The sequence below is a fragment of the Ananas comosus genome, linkage group 7, assembly GCF_001540865.1.
Source record: "Ananas comosus cultivar F153 linkage group 7, ASM154086v1, whole genome shotgun sequence".
Lineage (NCBI taxonomy): Eukaryota > Viridiplantae > Streptophyta > Magnoliopsida > Poales > Bromeliaceae > Ananas > Ananas comosus.
Window position 1 is genome coordinate 5,016,491 of NC_033627.1, and position 18,093 is coordinate 5,034,583.

The 18,093-nt window shown below is 34.5% G+C and overlaps 1 protein-coding gene across 1 annotated transcript in view; it reads left to right on the forward strand.

The window, feature by feature from the left end:
* Positions 1,904-18,093, forward strand: part of LOC109713428 (rRNA biogenesis protein RRP5) — a gene marked incomplete at its 5' end in the record, with an annotated part of 64,636 nt that continues 48,446 nt past the window's right edge. Inside the window, 26 exon segments of the mRNA XM_020237504.1 lie at positions 1,904-2,044; positions 2,257-2,433; positions 3,661-3,754; positions 3,963-4,075; positions 4,194-4,316; positions 4,417-4,488; positions 5,537-5,629; positions 5,757-5,870; positions 5,983-6,105; positions 8,515-8,700; positions 8,840-8,914; positions 9,302-9,438; positions 10,809-10,946; positions 11,642-11,781; positions 11,875-11,940; positions 13,349-13,455; positions 13,611-13,691; positions 13,769-13,843; positions 13,925-14,026; positions 15,382-15,550; positions 15,634-15,767; positions 15,968-16,051; positions 16,162-16,262; positions 16,880-17,033; positions 17,129-17,203; positions 17,298-17,448. Coding sequence (XP_020093093.1) covers positions 1,904-2,044; positions 2,257-2,433; positions 3,661-3,754; positions 3,963-4,075; positions 4,194-4,316; positions 4,417-4,488; positions 5,537-5,629; positions 5,757-5,870; positions 5,983-6,105; positions 8,515-8,700; positions 8,840-8,914; positions 9,302-9,438; positions 10,809-10,946; positions 11,642-11,781; positions 11,875-11,940; positions 13,349-13,455; positions 13,611-13,691; positions 13,769-13,843; positions 13,925-14,026; positions 15,382-15,550; positions 15,634-15,767; positions 15,968-16,051; positions 16,162-16,262; positions 16,880-17,033; positions 17,129-17,203; positions 17,298-17,448 — 3,025 coding nt within the window.

The following is an 18,093-nucleotide window of genomic DNA, read 5'->3' on the forward strand; positions in this document are numbered from 1 at the left end:
TCGAGATGATGAGAAAGTTAAAAAATGGATAAATACTTGAAATTGGCTATATCAGAAATAATTATCAAGACTAGGTGGTTGATCTAATGTATGTTCTTGGTTAGGAGATTTTAAAAAAATTATAGCTTGGTGGGCTTTTAGCATTATGTTTTTTTATGTTTTTTCTCAAGTTCTTGAGTTTTAAAACACTTTATGATAGGCTTCTTAAGTTTTACTATTGTTGTATTATTTGGAAAGTATATATTTATTGGTTGTGTTTGACAGAAAAATAAGAAAAATGGCTTGAATTTGTATTTGTTTGGAACAAAAGTTTGAAAATACTATGGAAATAGTGAAGTCAATTCCTGGGTGCCATTACATGCAAAGAATTTGAGAGGGAAAAGCACATAAGCAGGGTGGAACACGCCTCTGGTGTTAATTCTTTATACTTGTAGTATATTGCGATATCCATCAGGAGTATATTGCGATATCCATCAGGATCTTACAGATGTTTCTGTTGTGCCTGACAAAGCTCTGGTGAATTGAATGGTTTTGAATTCTATTTGATGCTTTATCCTCCTTTTATTTGATGCTTTATTCGATAAACTTGCTCAATGTGCTATTTTGCACTGTGAAATGGCTTATCATTAATAGACATTATTGACTCCTGAGATAATCAAATGTAAGTTCTTCACTAAGATACCATAATTGATGTAGACTTTAGTTATGTAGGCGTGCATTCGATCTTAGGCTAAGATCAAATAGACTATAAACAGATCCTAGGGAAGAGAAAATTCCTAGTATAAAAAAATGGATTTAGAAGAAAGGCAGGAGAAGCAGCGAACATAGAGTATGGCCAAGAAGGAGATAGACTACACACTCTCAAATTCCATCCTTAAAAAGTCGTCACTTGTGATTTTCATGGGCACCTAAGTTACGATAGCGAAGGTTTTTTCAGACCTCAGGTTTCCTGGCTAAAGTGCTTAACTATGTTGCGGTAGGACTTCTTTGAGATTAGTTTTTGACTCTGTATTTAACATCAAAGTACCGAATAAAATGACCTCAACATTTATTGGGCACTCACTAATCTCTTACATGAAACATTATAAGTATGTTGTATAGTCACGGAGTGCATATTGATATCCACTATCAATTATCAATCTAATGCCTTCCACAAACCTGATCAGTTCAAAAGTATGTTGAGACGTATGATAACTCATATGCATTTATGCAGTTCATGGGTTGATAGTTTTGCTGATAAAACTTGCTATTGGCAAGAACTGGGCTCTGCTTTTGATTCTCGTGTGCCTGTGAGAAAGTGTGTAAACAAGGTTAATACTCTTGTAGGTGGCCGATGTCATAATGATTTGTGCTGTGCGACTGATTATTGTTTCTTGGATGACTAAATGCTGCTTTATCATTGTTCATTCTTACGCACTACACAGTATCAAAATACATGTGTGTTACTACATGTATTGATTTGCAGTGCAACCCTTTTTTAAATCAATATATTAGACTGGTTATCAAAATACATATGGTTTGGTGAATGTAGATTGATTATGTTCGTCACTTCCCTGTTTCATAAAAAATTACTACCAGTCTATTTGTTCATACTTCATAGCCTACCTGCTGAGGAAATGACAATAAAATACTCATGTAGCTTTGCTTCTTATTACATTGCATTTCGTATTGATGTTTACTAACTTTTTGTAGATTAATGCATAGTAGCTGATATATGAGTGTTTATATTTCGTTACTTTGTCCTCCATATAATATGGATTCAATCCATTGTCAATTTCACAGATATCACTGTTGCGGTGAAGAAATACATCTATCATCTAGATGTCATTTGTCTGTCTTTTAAAAATGCATTATTTGTTCTCTGAAATTGGTCTAAAGTGTTTAGTTTTTTCTTTACTGTCAGAATATTGTACCAAATATGAAGCTTTTGGGAGTTATTGTTGAAGTAAACCCGAAAGACCTTGTAATCAGTCTTCCGGGAGGACTTAGAGGGTTTGTTCGTGCAGAGGAAGTATCTGACATTCCAACTGACGCTGAAAATAAGGTATTAAGGACACATGCATGTGTATACATATATCCTTCCAAAATTGATTTGCTCAAAGAAAGCTGAAAGATTGGATTATTTTGTGTTTGTCCTCGTTGTTTGAAATTTTTTGTTAGTATCAGAAAACTGATGTTTCATGATTTGTGTTTAACTTTAACCTAATGTAGCAAGCTAGAGGTGGTTTAAGGTCTCTTCTACTTCTTACCTTGCAGGGATCTGAAAGCAATGTGCTCTCTACCATTGTTTCCGTTGGCCAGCTTGTTCCTTGCGTGGTGTTACAGGTGGATGATGATAAGAAAGATGGAAAAGGAAACAAAAGAATTTGGCTGTCATTACGCTTAAGTTTGCTACATAAGGGCCTTTTACTAGATTCTGTTCAAGATGGAATGGTATGGAACGCATATTCATTCATCAGTATATCATTAATTTTGTGTGTTCTTAAGTTTATTCTTTATATGGTTTAACTTTTGCATCATTCAATATTATATGTACTCAGTTGATTTCTTTCTGTTGCATTATTTATTATCTGTACAAATTCTTGTAAGATGTTTGACTCAAAAGATGATTTGAATATTTTCAAGGCTCAAATATGTATCTTTGTCATTGTAGGAAATACCACTAGATTTGCATTTTGCTTTTTCCTCCCCTATTTAGTTGCAGATTCCACTGTTGGGTACACTATTCAGTTAAAAAACAATAATCATTTAAGCAAGTGATTTCTTTCTGACATAAAAATTGAGTACTTGCCATCTTTGAGAATGTCATAATTTAATAATTTCGGTCAAAATTGATATAAATTGAAGTTAAAGAAGCTACAACCTGCTTTAGTCTCTAGTTGTTTCCATGAATTTGTCTTCGCTCTCAAATCCTTCTCATAAATATCTGCTCTCGCATGTCATCCATCAATTGTTTGTATGGTGAAAGCTGAAAGCCCTAAGCAGATAATAAAGTAAATTACAACCAAGTGTGGTATGACCATATTCCGTTACGGACTAAACCAATTTACCATTGAAGATAAATACAAACATGTAAAGTTCTACCCGAAATCCTCTGTTAAATGAAAGCTACTCACCAAGATGAATGCACGAAGTAACAGGCTTATCCATAATTCCCTGTTATAATGCTATGAGTACAACAGACACAAGTTTACTGGTTGAATCATTCTATTCTTCTATAGTCTTCACTAATATTTAGCACAAGTATTTTAGGTAATCTTAAACAATTTGAGTAGGCTGTATTTAAATAGGCTATTTAAAAAATTAAGAATATACCTGATTGTTACTTGTTTGTTTGGATTTAAATTGTTTAGAAAATCTTATTACGTAAGCGAAGGTAATATATTGACCTCACTGTGCATAGAGTTCGGTTTCTTTTATCATTACTTGTGCAGTCAAATTAATTCCAGGTGCATCAGTTGGAATTTTTATTAGAAGATGGCTAATTAAATTTGGAACTTTGTAATACTAACTTGGTATATGGTTCTTTCTTACTTCTGTCGAACCTTTTGAGAGTTAACTCAGTTAAACTCTTTTCTAAGTTGCTTGTATGACTTTTAATATTTCAATATAGTGCCTGTTAACAAAAGAATTAGCAATTTTGCATTTTGTACCTTCCAGGTTCTTACTGCACAAGTAAAGAGTGTTGAGGACCATGGTTACATTCTTTATTTTGGAGTGTCTTCCTTTAGTGGCTTTATGCCAAGGAATGAAGGTAAACTGAGACTACATAGTCTGTCATGTTTGTTCCTATTGGGCGTGCACATACATGTATATCTGTATAATTACTGTTAATTTTCAGCGTGCTTTCTATCTATTCTTTAAGTCGTTCTTCTTGAATGGTCTTTAGGTATAGAATTATTCAATAACTGTTACTTGCAATATTTGGCTTGACAATATTTATTTTATTTTCTTTTTCGCAGAGGATGACATTCATAGGAGTGGACAACTATTACTGTGTGTTGTTAAAAGCATAGATAAAGCTCGGATGATCATTTATTTAAATCCAGATCGAGAGTTGGCATCGAAATCTTTTGTATGTTTTACATTTCTCTAAGGCTTAAACTAAACTTTAACATGCACTCTTTGGATGTTGCTAGTACCTCCTTTATTCTACATCTTTAACAGACAAACTGTTTTGATTGTTTCTGTAGATAAAAGATCTCAGGGGGTTATCTATTGACCTTCTAGTTCCTGGCATGATGGTTAATGCTCGCGTTCATTCTACCCTAGAGAATGGGATAATGTTATCATTCCTTACTTATTTTACTGGAACAGTAAGATTGTAACTTTCAATCTTACATTCTTACTTATGATGTATGTTGGAAGTCAAATAGCTATCTGATTTTATTCTTTCCATCAACATTTCCTGTTTAGGTTGATATTTTTAATTTGGAAAACGTTTTTGCTGGTAGCACATGGAGAGATGAGTATACGACGAATAAGAAGGTAATTAAAATTTCTGCTGTTTTGTTTTAGTCTGCTTGTCCATTTGGACTGCTCCTCATATCTCATGTTATGATTGTGATTTTGATACTCACTAGCAGGAGCAGCTTATTTAGTGACAAACTGACAACCTCAGGGATGAGGTAACCTGAAGATCGAAAACCCAAAGATATGTTGAAATCCACAGCATTATAGGATTTTATAGAATGTAAAATCTAGATGTGTTGAAGGATTATTTAATACAATAGGAAAGCAATGATTGAGCTGCCAGGTGGGAAGGTTTCGAAAACTACTAACATTTGGGTGAACTTTAGCAAAACTATAGTCATTTATGTAAAAGTGACAAAATCTAGTACTGGTCAGAATTGGGTTGGACAATGATAAGAGTTGATGAATGTGTAATGTGTCGAACAAGCTAGGTACATTATACCGAAGTATTGATATGGATGTGGAGTCACTACTACGACATACAAAATGTTTTTCCACTGCCTTGGAGCACCATTTAGATATTGTAGTATCAGTAAGAATTCTGAAACCTTTGGCTGTTGTCATAATTAAATTTATGGATATCTGAGTTGAGTATTTGACTAATCATGAGGATTAAGGGTCTATTGGTGTCATGTCTTAGAGGTATCTCAAATCTATACTGATGCTAGATACAGTGTTTGATGACTAGTTTTAGTGAGAACATCTACTATGAGAAGTCACCGCTCACTAGTGGTATATTCAGTCTTCAGTGAGGTCAATTATATTAGAAGATTCTTCACTCTAGGGGCTAGACCAGTTCTAAAGTTGACTCAATCTGTTTGATTGTGTAAATGCTATGCATCATTCTGTTATGCAAAGAATAATCTGTAACTCTTAGAATCTGTGGATGATTGGTCATATTGTGGAAAGAGATTCTTTCGACTTTGATACATTAATGAGGGCAAAAAGTGTTTTTGGCAATGAATTATCCGAAGATTTTATATGATTGATTTATCTTTAGGATGGTTAATCCCTATATCATTTTCTTACTAAATTGTTTTTGTTTGTTCATTTTCATATTCAGGTGATTGCTCGGATCTTATTCGTGGATCCATCAAGTAGAGCTATTGGGCTTTCCTTGAACCGATTCCTGGTTCATAACAAGATACCTCCTACTGTAAGCATCATTGATGTACATGCATATCTATTGTAGAAGTTATATATTTGCTTTCTTGTTTAATGTTATCAATGGATAACACGTATGCAGTGTTCTTATTTTACTACTAAGTTTATCTTCTTCGTAGCATGTCAAAACTGGGGAAATTTATGATTCTTCACGGGTACTAAGAATTGATAAAGGAGTTGGTCTTCTTCTTGAAATACCTTCTTCACCAGAGCCTTCACCGGCATATGTCAATGTATGTTTGTCGTTAAATTGTTAGATAATTCTGGCATTTTCCTTCTTCTTGTCTACTCAAATAAGACACTACTGATCCATTTTATACTTCTTGGAAAATTTTGGTGGGGCAGATACGTGATATTTCTGATGAAGAAGTTGTGAAGTTGGAGAAAAAATTTAAAGAAGGTAGCACAGTTCGTGTTCGCATTCTTGGAGTGAGACATTTGGAAGGTCTTGCAGTAGGCACCTTAAAGGTATTTGGCTATTCTCTGTGTTGTATTGGAATTGCCTTTTCTTGTTAAAATGCTAAATCGACTGATTTTAGGGACATTTGAAACTGTGACGCCCTGACTTCCCAGTGGGTCACCCATTTTAGGACTACTACCGTTCTAGCATACTTAACTCTCTTAACCTTTCGGGTCTAGCCACCGCTCAAAATGCTTAAGCCGGGTTAAAGAGTTTTAGCCCTATTATATCTCATATATAGGACTACTTGGGGTCTCACATGCTCCCCCCTTAAGCCCTGACGTTCTCGTCAGACTCAGACTCACAAGTACCAGATGATGTGAGACTCATCTTGCTAGCCTAAATCGACCTTGTGGTGAGCTATGCTCCACCCACAACAGTCAACAGCATGAGACCCTCGCTCTCCTCATTGTATGATTCTGGCTCAGCCGAGACTCATCTCATACTTCCGGCTGGTAATTGGCTCTGATAGCAACTGTGATGCCCCGACTTCCCAGGGGGTCGCCCATCCTAGGACTACTCCCGTCCTAGCACGGTTAACTCTCTTAATCTCTTGGGTCTAGCCACCGCCCAAAATACTTAAGCCGGGTTAAGAGTTTTAGCCCTATTATATCTCATATATAGGACTATTTAGGGTCTCACATGAATTAGACGTTATGGTTATAGACATTTTGTTAGAAGTTCTCAGTTCTGCCTATTTCTTCATTTTTGATTATTGATCTTTTTTTCCATCATTTGACTGGGACATTTGGTAAAACAATTAGATGGACTTATATTTTGAAAGAATTTTTATTCCTTGTCCCTTTCTTGATGCACAAATTGACCTGTAAACTAAGTAATTGTGTAAATGAAGTGAACTTGTCTTAACCTGAACTTTAGTTTGCCCTCCACCGTATGCTGCTATAGAATGCAGTTTATCATCACCTTCCCTTTTGTGATAAAGTCTGATTGCATGAACATTGGATTCATCATTATAATGAAAAGGCAGGTTTCAGTGGCTTGTGATGTCCTAGGTAGCATATTAGAAGTGGTGAATTAAGGTTCTCCATATGGAAACCAAAAACAAAAAGTCCATACAAAATTGCTATTGAAGGCAAAAATTCCAATATACAGGATTTCTCACAAATTTTACGTCGCAGAAGGAAGTTAACATAAAGAAAAGCAAACTAAAAATTGTGTTTCCCACATTTGCTTCTTCGCTAAACTGAGGATGTTTTCATGCTGCCTTGGTAATTGCAAACATGCTTCCATGTTTGGTCGAATCTTAAGCTCCTTCTGCTTATATTACTTTACCTTTCTTTAGTTGTTTGTGTTTGCAGATACTTTCGAAAATTTAGCCTACGTTGGATCAATTTAGTCTCATGTCCTTTTTTCTCTTATAATTGTCTTTGTTATTGGAGTGCACAGAATACCATTCAGACATCTAATCTCTGTAAAAGTTATGACAATTCCTATAAGCATGTTCTGTTGCTTCTCATGTTTGTTCTAGTATGATTAATATAATCTTTAGATAATATGTGACTTGGACTGTTTTCTTGACCATAGTTAAAATTACAGGCTTAGTTGTTAAACTTGTCTAATTTTAAAAAAATTATCCATACTCTATCGTGCTTAATTGTAATCTTTAGATTATGAGACGCAGGGACGAAGTTAGGATTCAATCTTGAGGGGGGCCAAAATATATTTAAATAGAAACTTTAATAATAAATAATAAACAAAATTTTTCCTAATTAAAAATTTTTTATTAAAAATTATTAATTAAATAAATAATGTAAAAGTATGAACTTGATTTTTTTTATTTTCAGATGTTTAACTTTTAATTATTTTATTTATATTATTACATTAAAATAATTTAGAGATTTTACTAAATCTAGCAGTAATTTTTTAGTTTTTTAGTAAATAAAATTAACATAGCTATTAAATTTAGTACAATTCTTGATTTAGTCGAATAAAAGAGCTCACCTAAGCTAAATAAAAGTTTTAAAAAATTATTAAATAAAATTTTTAGACTAAAGAAATATATTACAAAAGACTATAAGCAAGAAGTTTTTAATATATTTTCACCCATAAAAAGAGTATACCGATTAGGAGAAAGAGAGAGAGTTTTATGTTGGCACCATACTATTAAATAAATATTGAAAAACTAGGGGGGCCAAAGCTATCCATGGTCCACCAAAAAAAAAACTTTGAAAGACCATTAAGCAAATATTGAAAAGTTGGGGGGGGCCATGGCCACCTTGGGCTTCCACATAGCTTCGTCCTTGATGAGACGTGGACTATTTTCTTCATCATAGTTTAAATTACAGGCTTTTTAGTTAAAGTTGTCCATTTTTAAATGATTATCCGTTCTCTGTAACTTGCTTTTAGTTAAAAAAGAAAAAGATAAGGCATTCCATCATTTGCTAACCCACTTGCAGGCTAGTGCTTTTGAAGGTTCAGTTTTCACTCATTCAGATGTTAAGCCTGGGATGTTGGTGAAAGCTAAGGTGATTGCTGTGGAAAGTTTTGGTGCTTTTGTACAGTTCTCAAGTGGTGTAAAAGCTCTTTGCCCTCTTCCACACATGTCAGAATTGGACATTGTGAAGCCACCTAAGAAGTTTAAGGTCCTCTCTCTTGTTTTACATTCTATTGACCAGTTAGATTAGAAATCTGAAATCTTGGTTGATAAGCATGAGATGTGTTTTTCTGCTCACAAAGTACTGAAGTAATACTTTTTTCTGCTTTATTTCCTTGTCTTTTTAGGTTGGAGCTGAGTTTCTTTTTCGTGTATTGGGTTGCAAATCCAAGCGAATTACTGTCACATACAAGAAGACTTTGGTACCCTTTCCTTCTTGCTCCTGTTAGAAATTCTTTACTCTTCAGCTTTTGTGTTCCCATTGACATGATCAAACCATGTTAGTTTTTAGGAGTCTGGTGTCGGACAATTATTTTGTAGGGCATCTTATAGAAGTTTGTGTAAGAAGAGGGGAGGTGGGTTAAGATGCTATCTGCCCTTTCAATCCAGGCCATCAGACAGCTTTTCTAGAAAACTGTGAAACGTACAACTGTATTTTGATGGCTTGGTTTGAGAGGACAAGGTGGATGAACGGCATCCAACTCCAACTTACACATTCTTAGAAAAGGTGCCTGCTTATGAAAATTTTTGCCTCTATTTGTTCATCATTGAAAAGAAAATTCTAACTTAATCTATCTTATCTTTGGTAGGTTAAATCAAAGCTTGATGTGCTTGCTTCATATGCTGATGCTGCTGTAGGATTAGTAGCACATGGATGGATTACCAAAATTGAAAAACATGGCTGCTTCGTGAGATTTTATAATGGAGTCCAGGGTTACGCGCACAGGCTAGCCTCTTTAGATTACTCTATGTTTACAATTTTTTTCTTATTGAAATTCTCTGCACCATGTTGTTTTTTATTGAGCATATCTTAAAATTTGTCTAAATTTGGTATGTTGATGCTTTATGGTTTTGTCAGAAGTCTATGTGGAGCATGTTTGTCTGAAAATTGGTGTGTTAATTTGTTGTAGTCCCTAGGCAAGCCAAATTTATGGAAATTGCTGAATTGGTAGGGTACAAAACTACTAAATGAAAAAAATTCAGTGTTGATTCACTAGTGGTGAGGACGATTTTTTATGTTCTTTGTAATAGAAATATATGGTGTACATAATGAAACTAGTTTAATGGCAAGAATGTAACATGCAGAAGTTACTGAATGACAATGTGACATTACTACTGAATGACAAAATTAGTTACTTAGTCTATTGACAATCGAGGGGTGACAGAGAACTTTTGTGCTCCTTTTCTATGAAAATCATTATGTGTACAATCATTGTGATACTTATTTATAATAGATTCGCTGTTTGTCTTTTATGAGTTTGGTTGCTTCATTATATGTGCACTTTGTACTTGTCAGGTATATGCTATATATGGAGTGTTTGTTCTTAAAATTCTCAAACCCAATTCACCAATACAGGCACACAAATATGTGTGCATAACTATTCACATTCTCAGCACCTTTGGGTATGGAGCTGTTGGGCGGACACAACTAAAACAATTACAACAAGACACTTTAAGCAGAATTATACAACGTGAGCCAGCTTGGGTGCATATCATCATAATAGCGTCTTGCCTTTAATGTCTAAGACATCCTTCACTGTGGACATGTTATTTGAGCAATCAAGCATTGCTTATATAATGACATGATTGATTTCATTGATGATTTTATTCTTTGTACCTTCTTTTGTAATGCCTAATGTTGTCTTTTATATGAACGGGAGAGTACTTGAATTTATAGCTTCTCTGATCTATAATACTTGGTATTTCTAGTAATTACACGTGCTTTTGCAGGATTTTGTATGCTGCTACTTGCATGTTACTATCTTGCTCACCCGTCCAAACAGTAGTAATGATTGTTTAAAGACCTATATCTTTTGACTGTTAATTGGCTTGTCCAAACAACTATTCTTATGCTGATTGTTGGTTAAGTAATCTGATCTTCTATAAATATCTTGTTATAATACTTTTTCTGTTAACAACACCGTCCAATCATCTTTCTGTATACCTGTACTTGTAGGCACCAAAACACTGTACAAATGACCTTAAGTAGTTGTTGCATTTATTGAATATTTATTGTGTATATAGTTTTCTGTTTTATTTTCAAGGAATGCATTTCTCCATGAATTCTTACTGTGTTTTACTTGTTTTCATATGCAGATCTGAGCTTGGATTAGACCCTGGAAGTGAGGGAGAGAGTGTATATCACGTTGGACAAGTTGTTAAATGTAGAATAATTCAGTCAGCTCCTTCTGAGAGGAAAAGAGTCAGGGTTAGCTTGGTCATATCTCCTAAAAGGTATACTACTCACCATTGCCTTCTTGTGTGTTTCTTATCGATGAGACGAGGATTTTGCTTTTCTTCATGCATTGAAGAGGATTTTCTGTGTGTGAGCATTTCTTTTCCCCTCCTGAAAAAAGGAGAGGTTGGGAGTTTTTTTTTTCTTTGTGTGGGAGATGGGGTGGTGGGGTGAATTGCATATACTACTTGCTGCAGCTAGTTGTCGGGGTTGGGGTAATTTTGATGTAAAAAAATTTCCGGCTTTCTTAAACAGCCCTTCTCAAGCAGTAATTTTGTAGATGCTGCAGAAGGGCCAAATAGGCCCTAAATGCTGTATTAAACAGTGATTTGGCATTACATGTACATATCATTCATATCCATGTTTTGTTTAAATTCAAACTCCTGCCTTTTGCTTGATCATCTCAATGCTGGACTAGCCAAGGGTTAAGTGTTATAAGAAAACACCATTTATTGCCTTAACAAAGGTCTCCTCTTAAAATGCCATTTTTCACAATGGAAGTTAAACTTCGTACTCTTTTTTGCTAAACTGCTAAAATTCAATAATCACCTATTGGTAGTTATGTGCTTTGATGCAACTATTATGCTGTATAGTTCTTGCTTTAGTAAGTAAAATTTTCCTGTGTTCAGATGGCCATTCTGTATATATGCATCTTAAACATTTGCAAAAATCTTATCATTCATTTTATTGTCAGGATTAGTGAGAACAAGGTTCCCAAGCTGGGAAGTCTTGTTTCTGGTGTTGTTAAGCGTCTGACTCCTACAGCAGTTATTGTTAATGTGAACGGTTGTTTGACAGGGACGATAGTTGATTACCACCTAACAGATCAGCAGGGTACTCAATTGCTAATCCGTGTTTTTGAACATCTTCAAGCTTCAATAGTTTTTTAATCAGTTGCATGGTCTGTACCCTTTGACCACTTTACAGGGCAGGCCAATTTGATAAAGCCCCTGCTGAAGCCAGGTTATGAGTTTGATCAGCTTTTGGTGCTAGGTAAACTTATTTCTGCATTAGTTTTCCCATTTTTTGCTACCATAATCAATTATCTTTTAGCTCTTCCATAAAATATCAAGAGTTCTTGGTGATAGCATGCCACTACAAATTTTTTGCTCTTCCTTAAAATAACAGAGAATATAATTGTGAGTTAACTCTAGAATATGTCTGATGAACAGCAGTTCATCAATCAACCTTCTGAGTTGCTTCTGCTGGTTTTGCTTGCTCTAATCACTTGTTTGCAACTATGAAGCATGCTAGATAAGACAGGGCCATCTTCATATATGATTGTTGTCAACTTGTCTTATGAATTTGTCTTATGAACGGCAGTTCATCTATCAACCTTCTCTGAGTTGCTTCTGCTGTTGTCTTATGATTATGTCTTATGAACAGCAGTTCATCTATCAACCTTATCTGAGTTTCTTCTGCTGGTTTTGCTTGCTTTAATCACTTGTTTGCAACAAGGAAGAATCCTAGATCAGATGATTGTTGTCAACTTGTCATAAATAAAAACCATCTTTATTCTGCTGAGATGCTTGCTTGTTTCCATTTTTTTTTGTCATTAGCTTCCACTGCACGGTAATGTTTCCTATGCTTTTATTGTGAGCTTATGTTTATTTTTTTCATGTGGAAAATACAACGTAGTTCTTTTTACCATTTCATTGCCCCATTTGTATGCAAAAACTCTTGAGTAATTCAATTCACTTGCCTTTTGATTCTTCTAGAAAAATTTAAATTTGCAACTGACAATTTTTCTGTATACCAGATGATGAATAAAACCTTACATCAGTTTGATTGAGATGATTGTGTTGTTTTCTAACCTCATGAAATATAGCTATGTTGGCATGGCTTGTGTTGACATCAAATTCACATTCCTTTTAGCTGCTAGGTTTTTGCAAGAAATTTGTTATCCTTTTTTTTGTTTTGAGAATGATAATTATGCTAAATTCTGTGAAAGCTTCATCATGTCTTTGCATATGAGACTCCTATGTGTAACCTGTTCAGTTGAATCCTGTTATAGGGCATGTGCTCTTAAATCAAATTCTTATAAAGAGTGAAATTTTATCCTTTTTGAATTTTATGGCTTAGTAATTTTGAGAGTTATTAGCATACATTTGTCTAATTACTACATGAAGTGAGTTCATAATGAATTAGGGGATTGTTCTTTCTGTCCCCTGTTAGACCTGTCAAAATCGTAAATATTTCAATGCAATCTTTTCCTTTTTCCCTTGGCTCGATCAGTATTCTGTTAAAACTAATCTGATATTCATGAACATACTAATCTGATATTCATTTCCCACGCATAACCTAATAATTGCATAGGCACAGATTAATATTTTGGTTCTCCTAGTAAGATCTTGTACAACTATTGTTTGTGTGTATAATATCCGTAATTTCTTCCTTGCAGATATGGAGGGCAACAACATAGTTCTTTCGGCTAAGTATTCCCTCGTTAATACTGCTAAAGATATTCCTTTGGATGTTTCAGAGATTCAGAGTCAATCTGTTGTTCACGTATGACACACTATAATATACGTGCTAGTTCTTTGCTACCTCATTCAATTTTTATCCCCCCTCCGCCAGTTACTAAATTCTATTCACTGCCATTTTCCTTTTACGTCCTATTTTTAACTGCTAATTAAAAGCTTCTCATATCTTTTTCTTAATAGGGCTACGTATGCAATATTATTGATAGCGGCTGTTTTGTTCGCTTTCTTGGGCGTTTGACTGGATTCTCACCGAAGCATAAAGTACACAAAACCATTTTCCCATTTTGCTTTTTTATTTCCTTTGGATTTTGCACTAATCTAGTTATGTTTCTTGAAAGGTTGCTGATGAACAAATTGATGATATTTCCAAAGCGTTCTACGTTGGACAATCAGTTCGTAGTCATATCCTTAGTGTGAGTATAGAATATGATCTTTGGCTGTATAATCTTCTCTAGGGTGGTGGACTTCAATAATTTGGGTTCTTTTGATTGCAGGTAGATGCTGGATCTGGTCGGATCAAACTCTCCTTACAGCAGTCTCTGTGCTTTTCATCTGATGTATCTTTTATTCAAGGATATTTTCTCATGGAGAAGAAGGTCATAGTCAAGAATAATTTGTTGTCCATTTTATATGTGAAATATGAAATTTTGTTTCCTCTGCATTGAGTACACCATTTTTATACGTTTCTTGTTTGCTTGAAATCAAGGTTTAAAATGCCGTGGCACGGGGGCGTGCCGTTGGCTGCCTGTCACGATATGGCACCGGCACGCTTCCGTGTCGACACATGGTACGTTTGCGTGCCGATGGATACGCATGACCTCCTACTGAGACGCTTTGGCACAGACTTATTTCAATTTTTTTAGTTCCAATTAGCTCTTATAATGTTATTTTGAAAAATTTAATCAAATAATTATAAATATTTGCTATGTATAGTTTACTATACTCATCAATCAATTAATATATTTATAAGTTTTTTTGTATGTAAAGTACACCTATACCTGATATAGAATAGAAATTTTTAACAAAAAAAAAATTTAAACATTATTTGAAAAAAAATATTTTAAAAAGTATTTGAAAAAATTATTTTTAATTAATTTTTTCAAAAAATTAGTAAATCTATCAAAAAATTAAGCAATAAATTATATGACAAATAAATTAAATAAATTTAAGTATCAATTGATTTAATTTAGCTTTTAATTTTATCAGTATTTTCAATCTTATAACGCAAAAATGAAATTTTATGTTTGATGTGCCTCAAAATTTGTTTATTGAGTTCAATTTTGTTCCCTTAATTCGCCAAAAATTTCGCGGTGCGACAAATTTTGATAAAATAACAAAAATGGATGTTTGTGGTGGAAGCGGAGGGCTCAGACAAATTTTTTGTTTGTATATTGATAAACAAAAAAAATTAAATTATAATTTTTTGACTTACCTAATAAGTAAATTTTTGATTTGTAATGTTTTAGGGGGTTGTAGTGTACCCAGAATGCTTCGGATGCCCTAAAGAACCAAAAAAAAAAGCAAAAAGCAAAAAAAAGAGCAAAAAAGCAAAAACAAAAAAATAAAAAAAATAACAGTGTTGGCAAGGCACTGTGCCGCGGCACACTGCGCTGTGCCGCGGCACACTCGTGCAGCACGGCACCACGTACCGCGGCACGGAGGGGGGGTCCAAGACCCCCCACGCATCTTGCCACCTTGGTGGCATGGTACGTGCAGCCCCGTGCCATACGGCATAGGGCGGCACTTTAAACCTTGCTTTGCATCTCTACTAAAATCCATTATTTCTTTCGGAGCCTTCTTATCTTCGACTCATGGTTTTGGGGAAAGGCTGAAATGAATCTTACTTATGATGTTGACCGTCATATTTTCATGGTCAATAACTTTAATTTGCTGCCTAAACTTGCAACCTGGTTTGGAATTAATGATGAAGTTTTCTTTTGTTATGTAATAGATAGCCGCACTGCAGTCTTCAAATGGTAAAGGTCCTGATCTTAATTGGTCGAAGAATTTCAGCATTGGCAGTCTGGTTGAGGGAGAGGTTGAAGAAATAAAAGAATTTGGCGTTGTCTTTAGCTTCAAAGGTCATAGTGATGTTGTTGGATTTGTTGCAAATCATCAATGTAAGTTTCTTTTTCTTTTTTGTTTCTTTTGAGAAATTATATGACTTGCAAAAGTACTTTATTTGTTACATTACATGTTACAGTGGGAGGAGCTGATGTTGAGGTCGGACTTGTTGTTAAAGCTTTTGTTCTGGACATAGCTATGTCTGATGGTCTTGTCGATTTATCCCTTAAACCTGAATTGGTTGGAAGTGCTAATTTGGATTTATTAAAGAAGGTTTGTTATTTGTAAACTTACCATAGTTCTAATTCATTTGTGATGCAAATTTGTGACATGTGATGCATAATGATTGTGAACAGAATCATGTACATGCTAGGAACTGTGGTCGTAATGCATATCTTGGAAACATTGACTTCATGTTTTTCTGTGGCACTATTATTTTAATGATGGCATAAATTTCTTGTACTGTCCACTAGAAGCGTCATCGAACTACTGCGTTGGACTTAAAGCTGCACCAAGAAGTGAATGCAGTTGTGGAACTTGTGAAAGAAAACTATTTGGTAAGCTAGTCAACTATTAGTAATTCAGTCAGTACAATTTGTTTTTTGAATAATAACATTATTCAATTAGATAGGATGTGTTGCTAAACCAGCTTCTATTCATAATGTAGATTCTTTCAGTCCCAGAATATACCTACGCCATTGGATATGCCTCAATAACAGACTACAATGTGCAAAAGCTGCCTCACAAGCACTTCACAAATGGTCAAAGGTGCTTTTGTTTTTTCCCCCTTCATGCTGGTTCTTTTTTCTGGATATTTTGTTCCTAAGTTTTGTTATGTGCTCAATGTTTTTTTAAAGTTTTCTTTCTTGTTGATATATTGTTTTCTTTCTATGCATTTTATTCCTGATTTGTATGTGATTATTGAATTTCCCCTATAATAGAACCATCATAATGTCGGACTTTCTTGTATTGTGAGGTTATCCCTGTTCACTAGCCATAAACTGGATAAAATCTAATTGGCTTTTGATATTGAAATTTCTCTGTTTCGTTATGTGTGAATATGTAGATGATCCATATCGGAGTTATGAACTTTTGATTGTTCAACCTTCATCAAAGACTGTCTCTCTACCCAAATTTTGATGTCAACGAGTTTTCTGTACCCTTATACTTGGCATCGAACAAGCGTAATCCAGTTTTTGTTTCCTCGTATACTTTTGTTGCATATAGACACAGCAGGCTATGCCTGTTTTATGAGTTTCTGATTTCTATATTGTTTCATCATTCATGCGTTTTGTGTTTAGTTTTCATGACAAAAAGTGTCCACTAGTTGATGCTAGGCAATTTTCATCTCTTGCCTTACATTTGTGGTATTGTTTGTGCTTTAGTGTCGTTGCAACTGTTGGGGCACTTTCAAGCCCTTACACTTCTGGAAGAGTTCTTTTATTACTCAAAACACTAGCTGATGTTTCGGGATCCGCTAGTTCTAAAAGGGCGAAGAAAAACTCCGGCTTAAAAGCTGGTTCTGTAGTTGAAGCAGAGGTATTATAGTTCTTCTCTATGAAATATGAAAGATTTAGTTGACTGCTAATTTGTATAGTCAGGTTCTCCCTTTTTACATAAGTGTTATGTACCAGATTATCGATATAAAGCCTCTGGAATTAATTTTGAAGTTTGGTACTGGAAATCGTGGGAGAGTTCATATAACTGATGTGAGTACCATTCTCCTGATATTATCCCTCACTATTTTGTGTACTATTGGCTATTTCTCATTTTTTTCATTATTTTAACTTTTGATTTATGTAGGTGCTTGATGATGACCATTCCATGGATAGTCCATTAAATAAATTTAAAATTGGGCAACTGGTTAACGCGCGAGTCGTTGCCAAGGTTAAGTCAGGGAAGAGTGGGAAGGGTTATCAGTGTGAGTTGTCTCTTAGACCATCTGTGCTTACAGGTATGCTATTTCTGGGAGCATTCTTTCATTGGGATTACTTTTGTTGCAGTTACCTTCTGATTTTTATTTTTCCGTGTTCAAACTTTTTTATTTGTAGTTATTAAGATCAAGAATCTTTCTATGTTTTCTATCAATAGGACAATTACTTCAAATTTTATTTGGACTTTCTTCCAATAGAACATATTATGATAATCGTTATGGTTAATTGCTTCCTTTTGATTTCCTTTTGTTTGACTTTCGTTATCCGAGGTCCTATATTGCTAGGGCAAAGGGATCTCATGAAATTACCTGAGCATTCACCAGCAGGCAGTAAAAGAAATAAAAGTCATTCTTTTGTATATTAATTGGGTTTACTGTGTTGCATTTCATCATGCGTTACTGTGATAACTGCATGCTGAAAACTATAGGTGCTTTGGAAACAGGTTAACTAGATTTGTCTTTTGAAATGCCAACTAATGAACTGACATGTTTTGTTTAATTTAAGTCAAGCTTTGTTGGATTAAACGGTTTTGGTAAAATGGTACAAATGTTCCATTGAGTTGTGGAATATTTTGTCAAAATGTTATGGAGATCGGTAAGTTCACTTGAATTTTCTGAAAGTAACGGAATGATAGTTGAGGTGTTCCGACTCAAACATATAAAGTT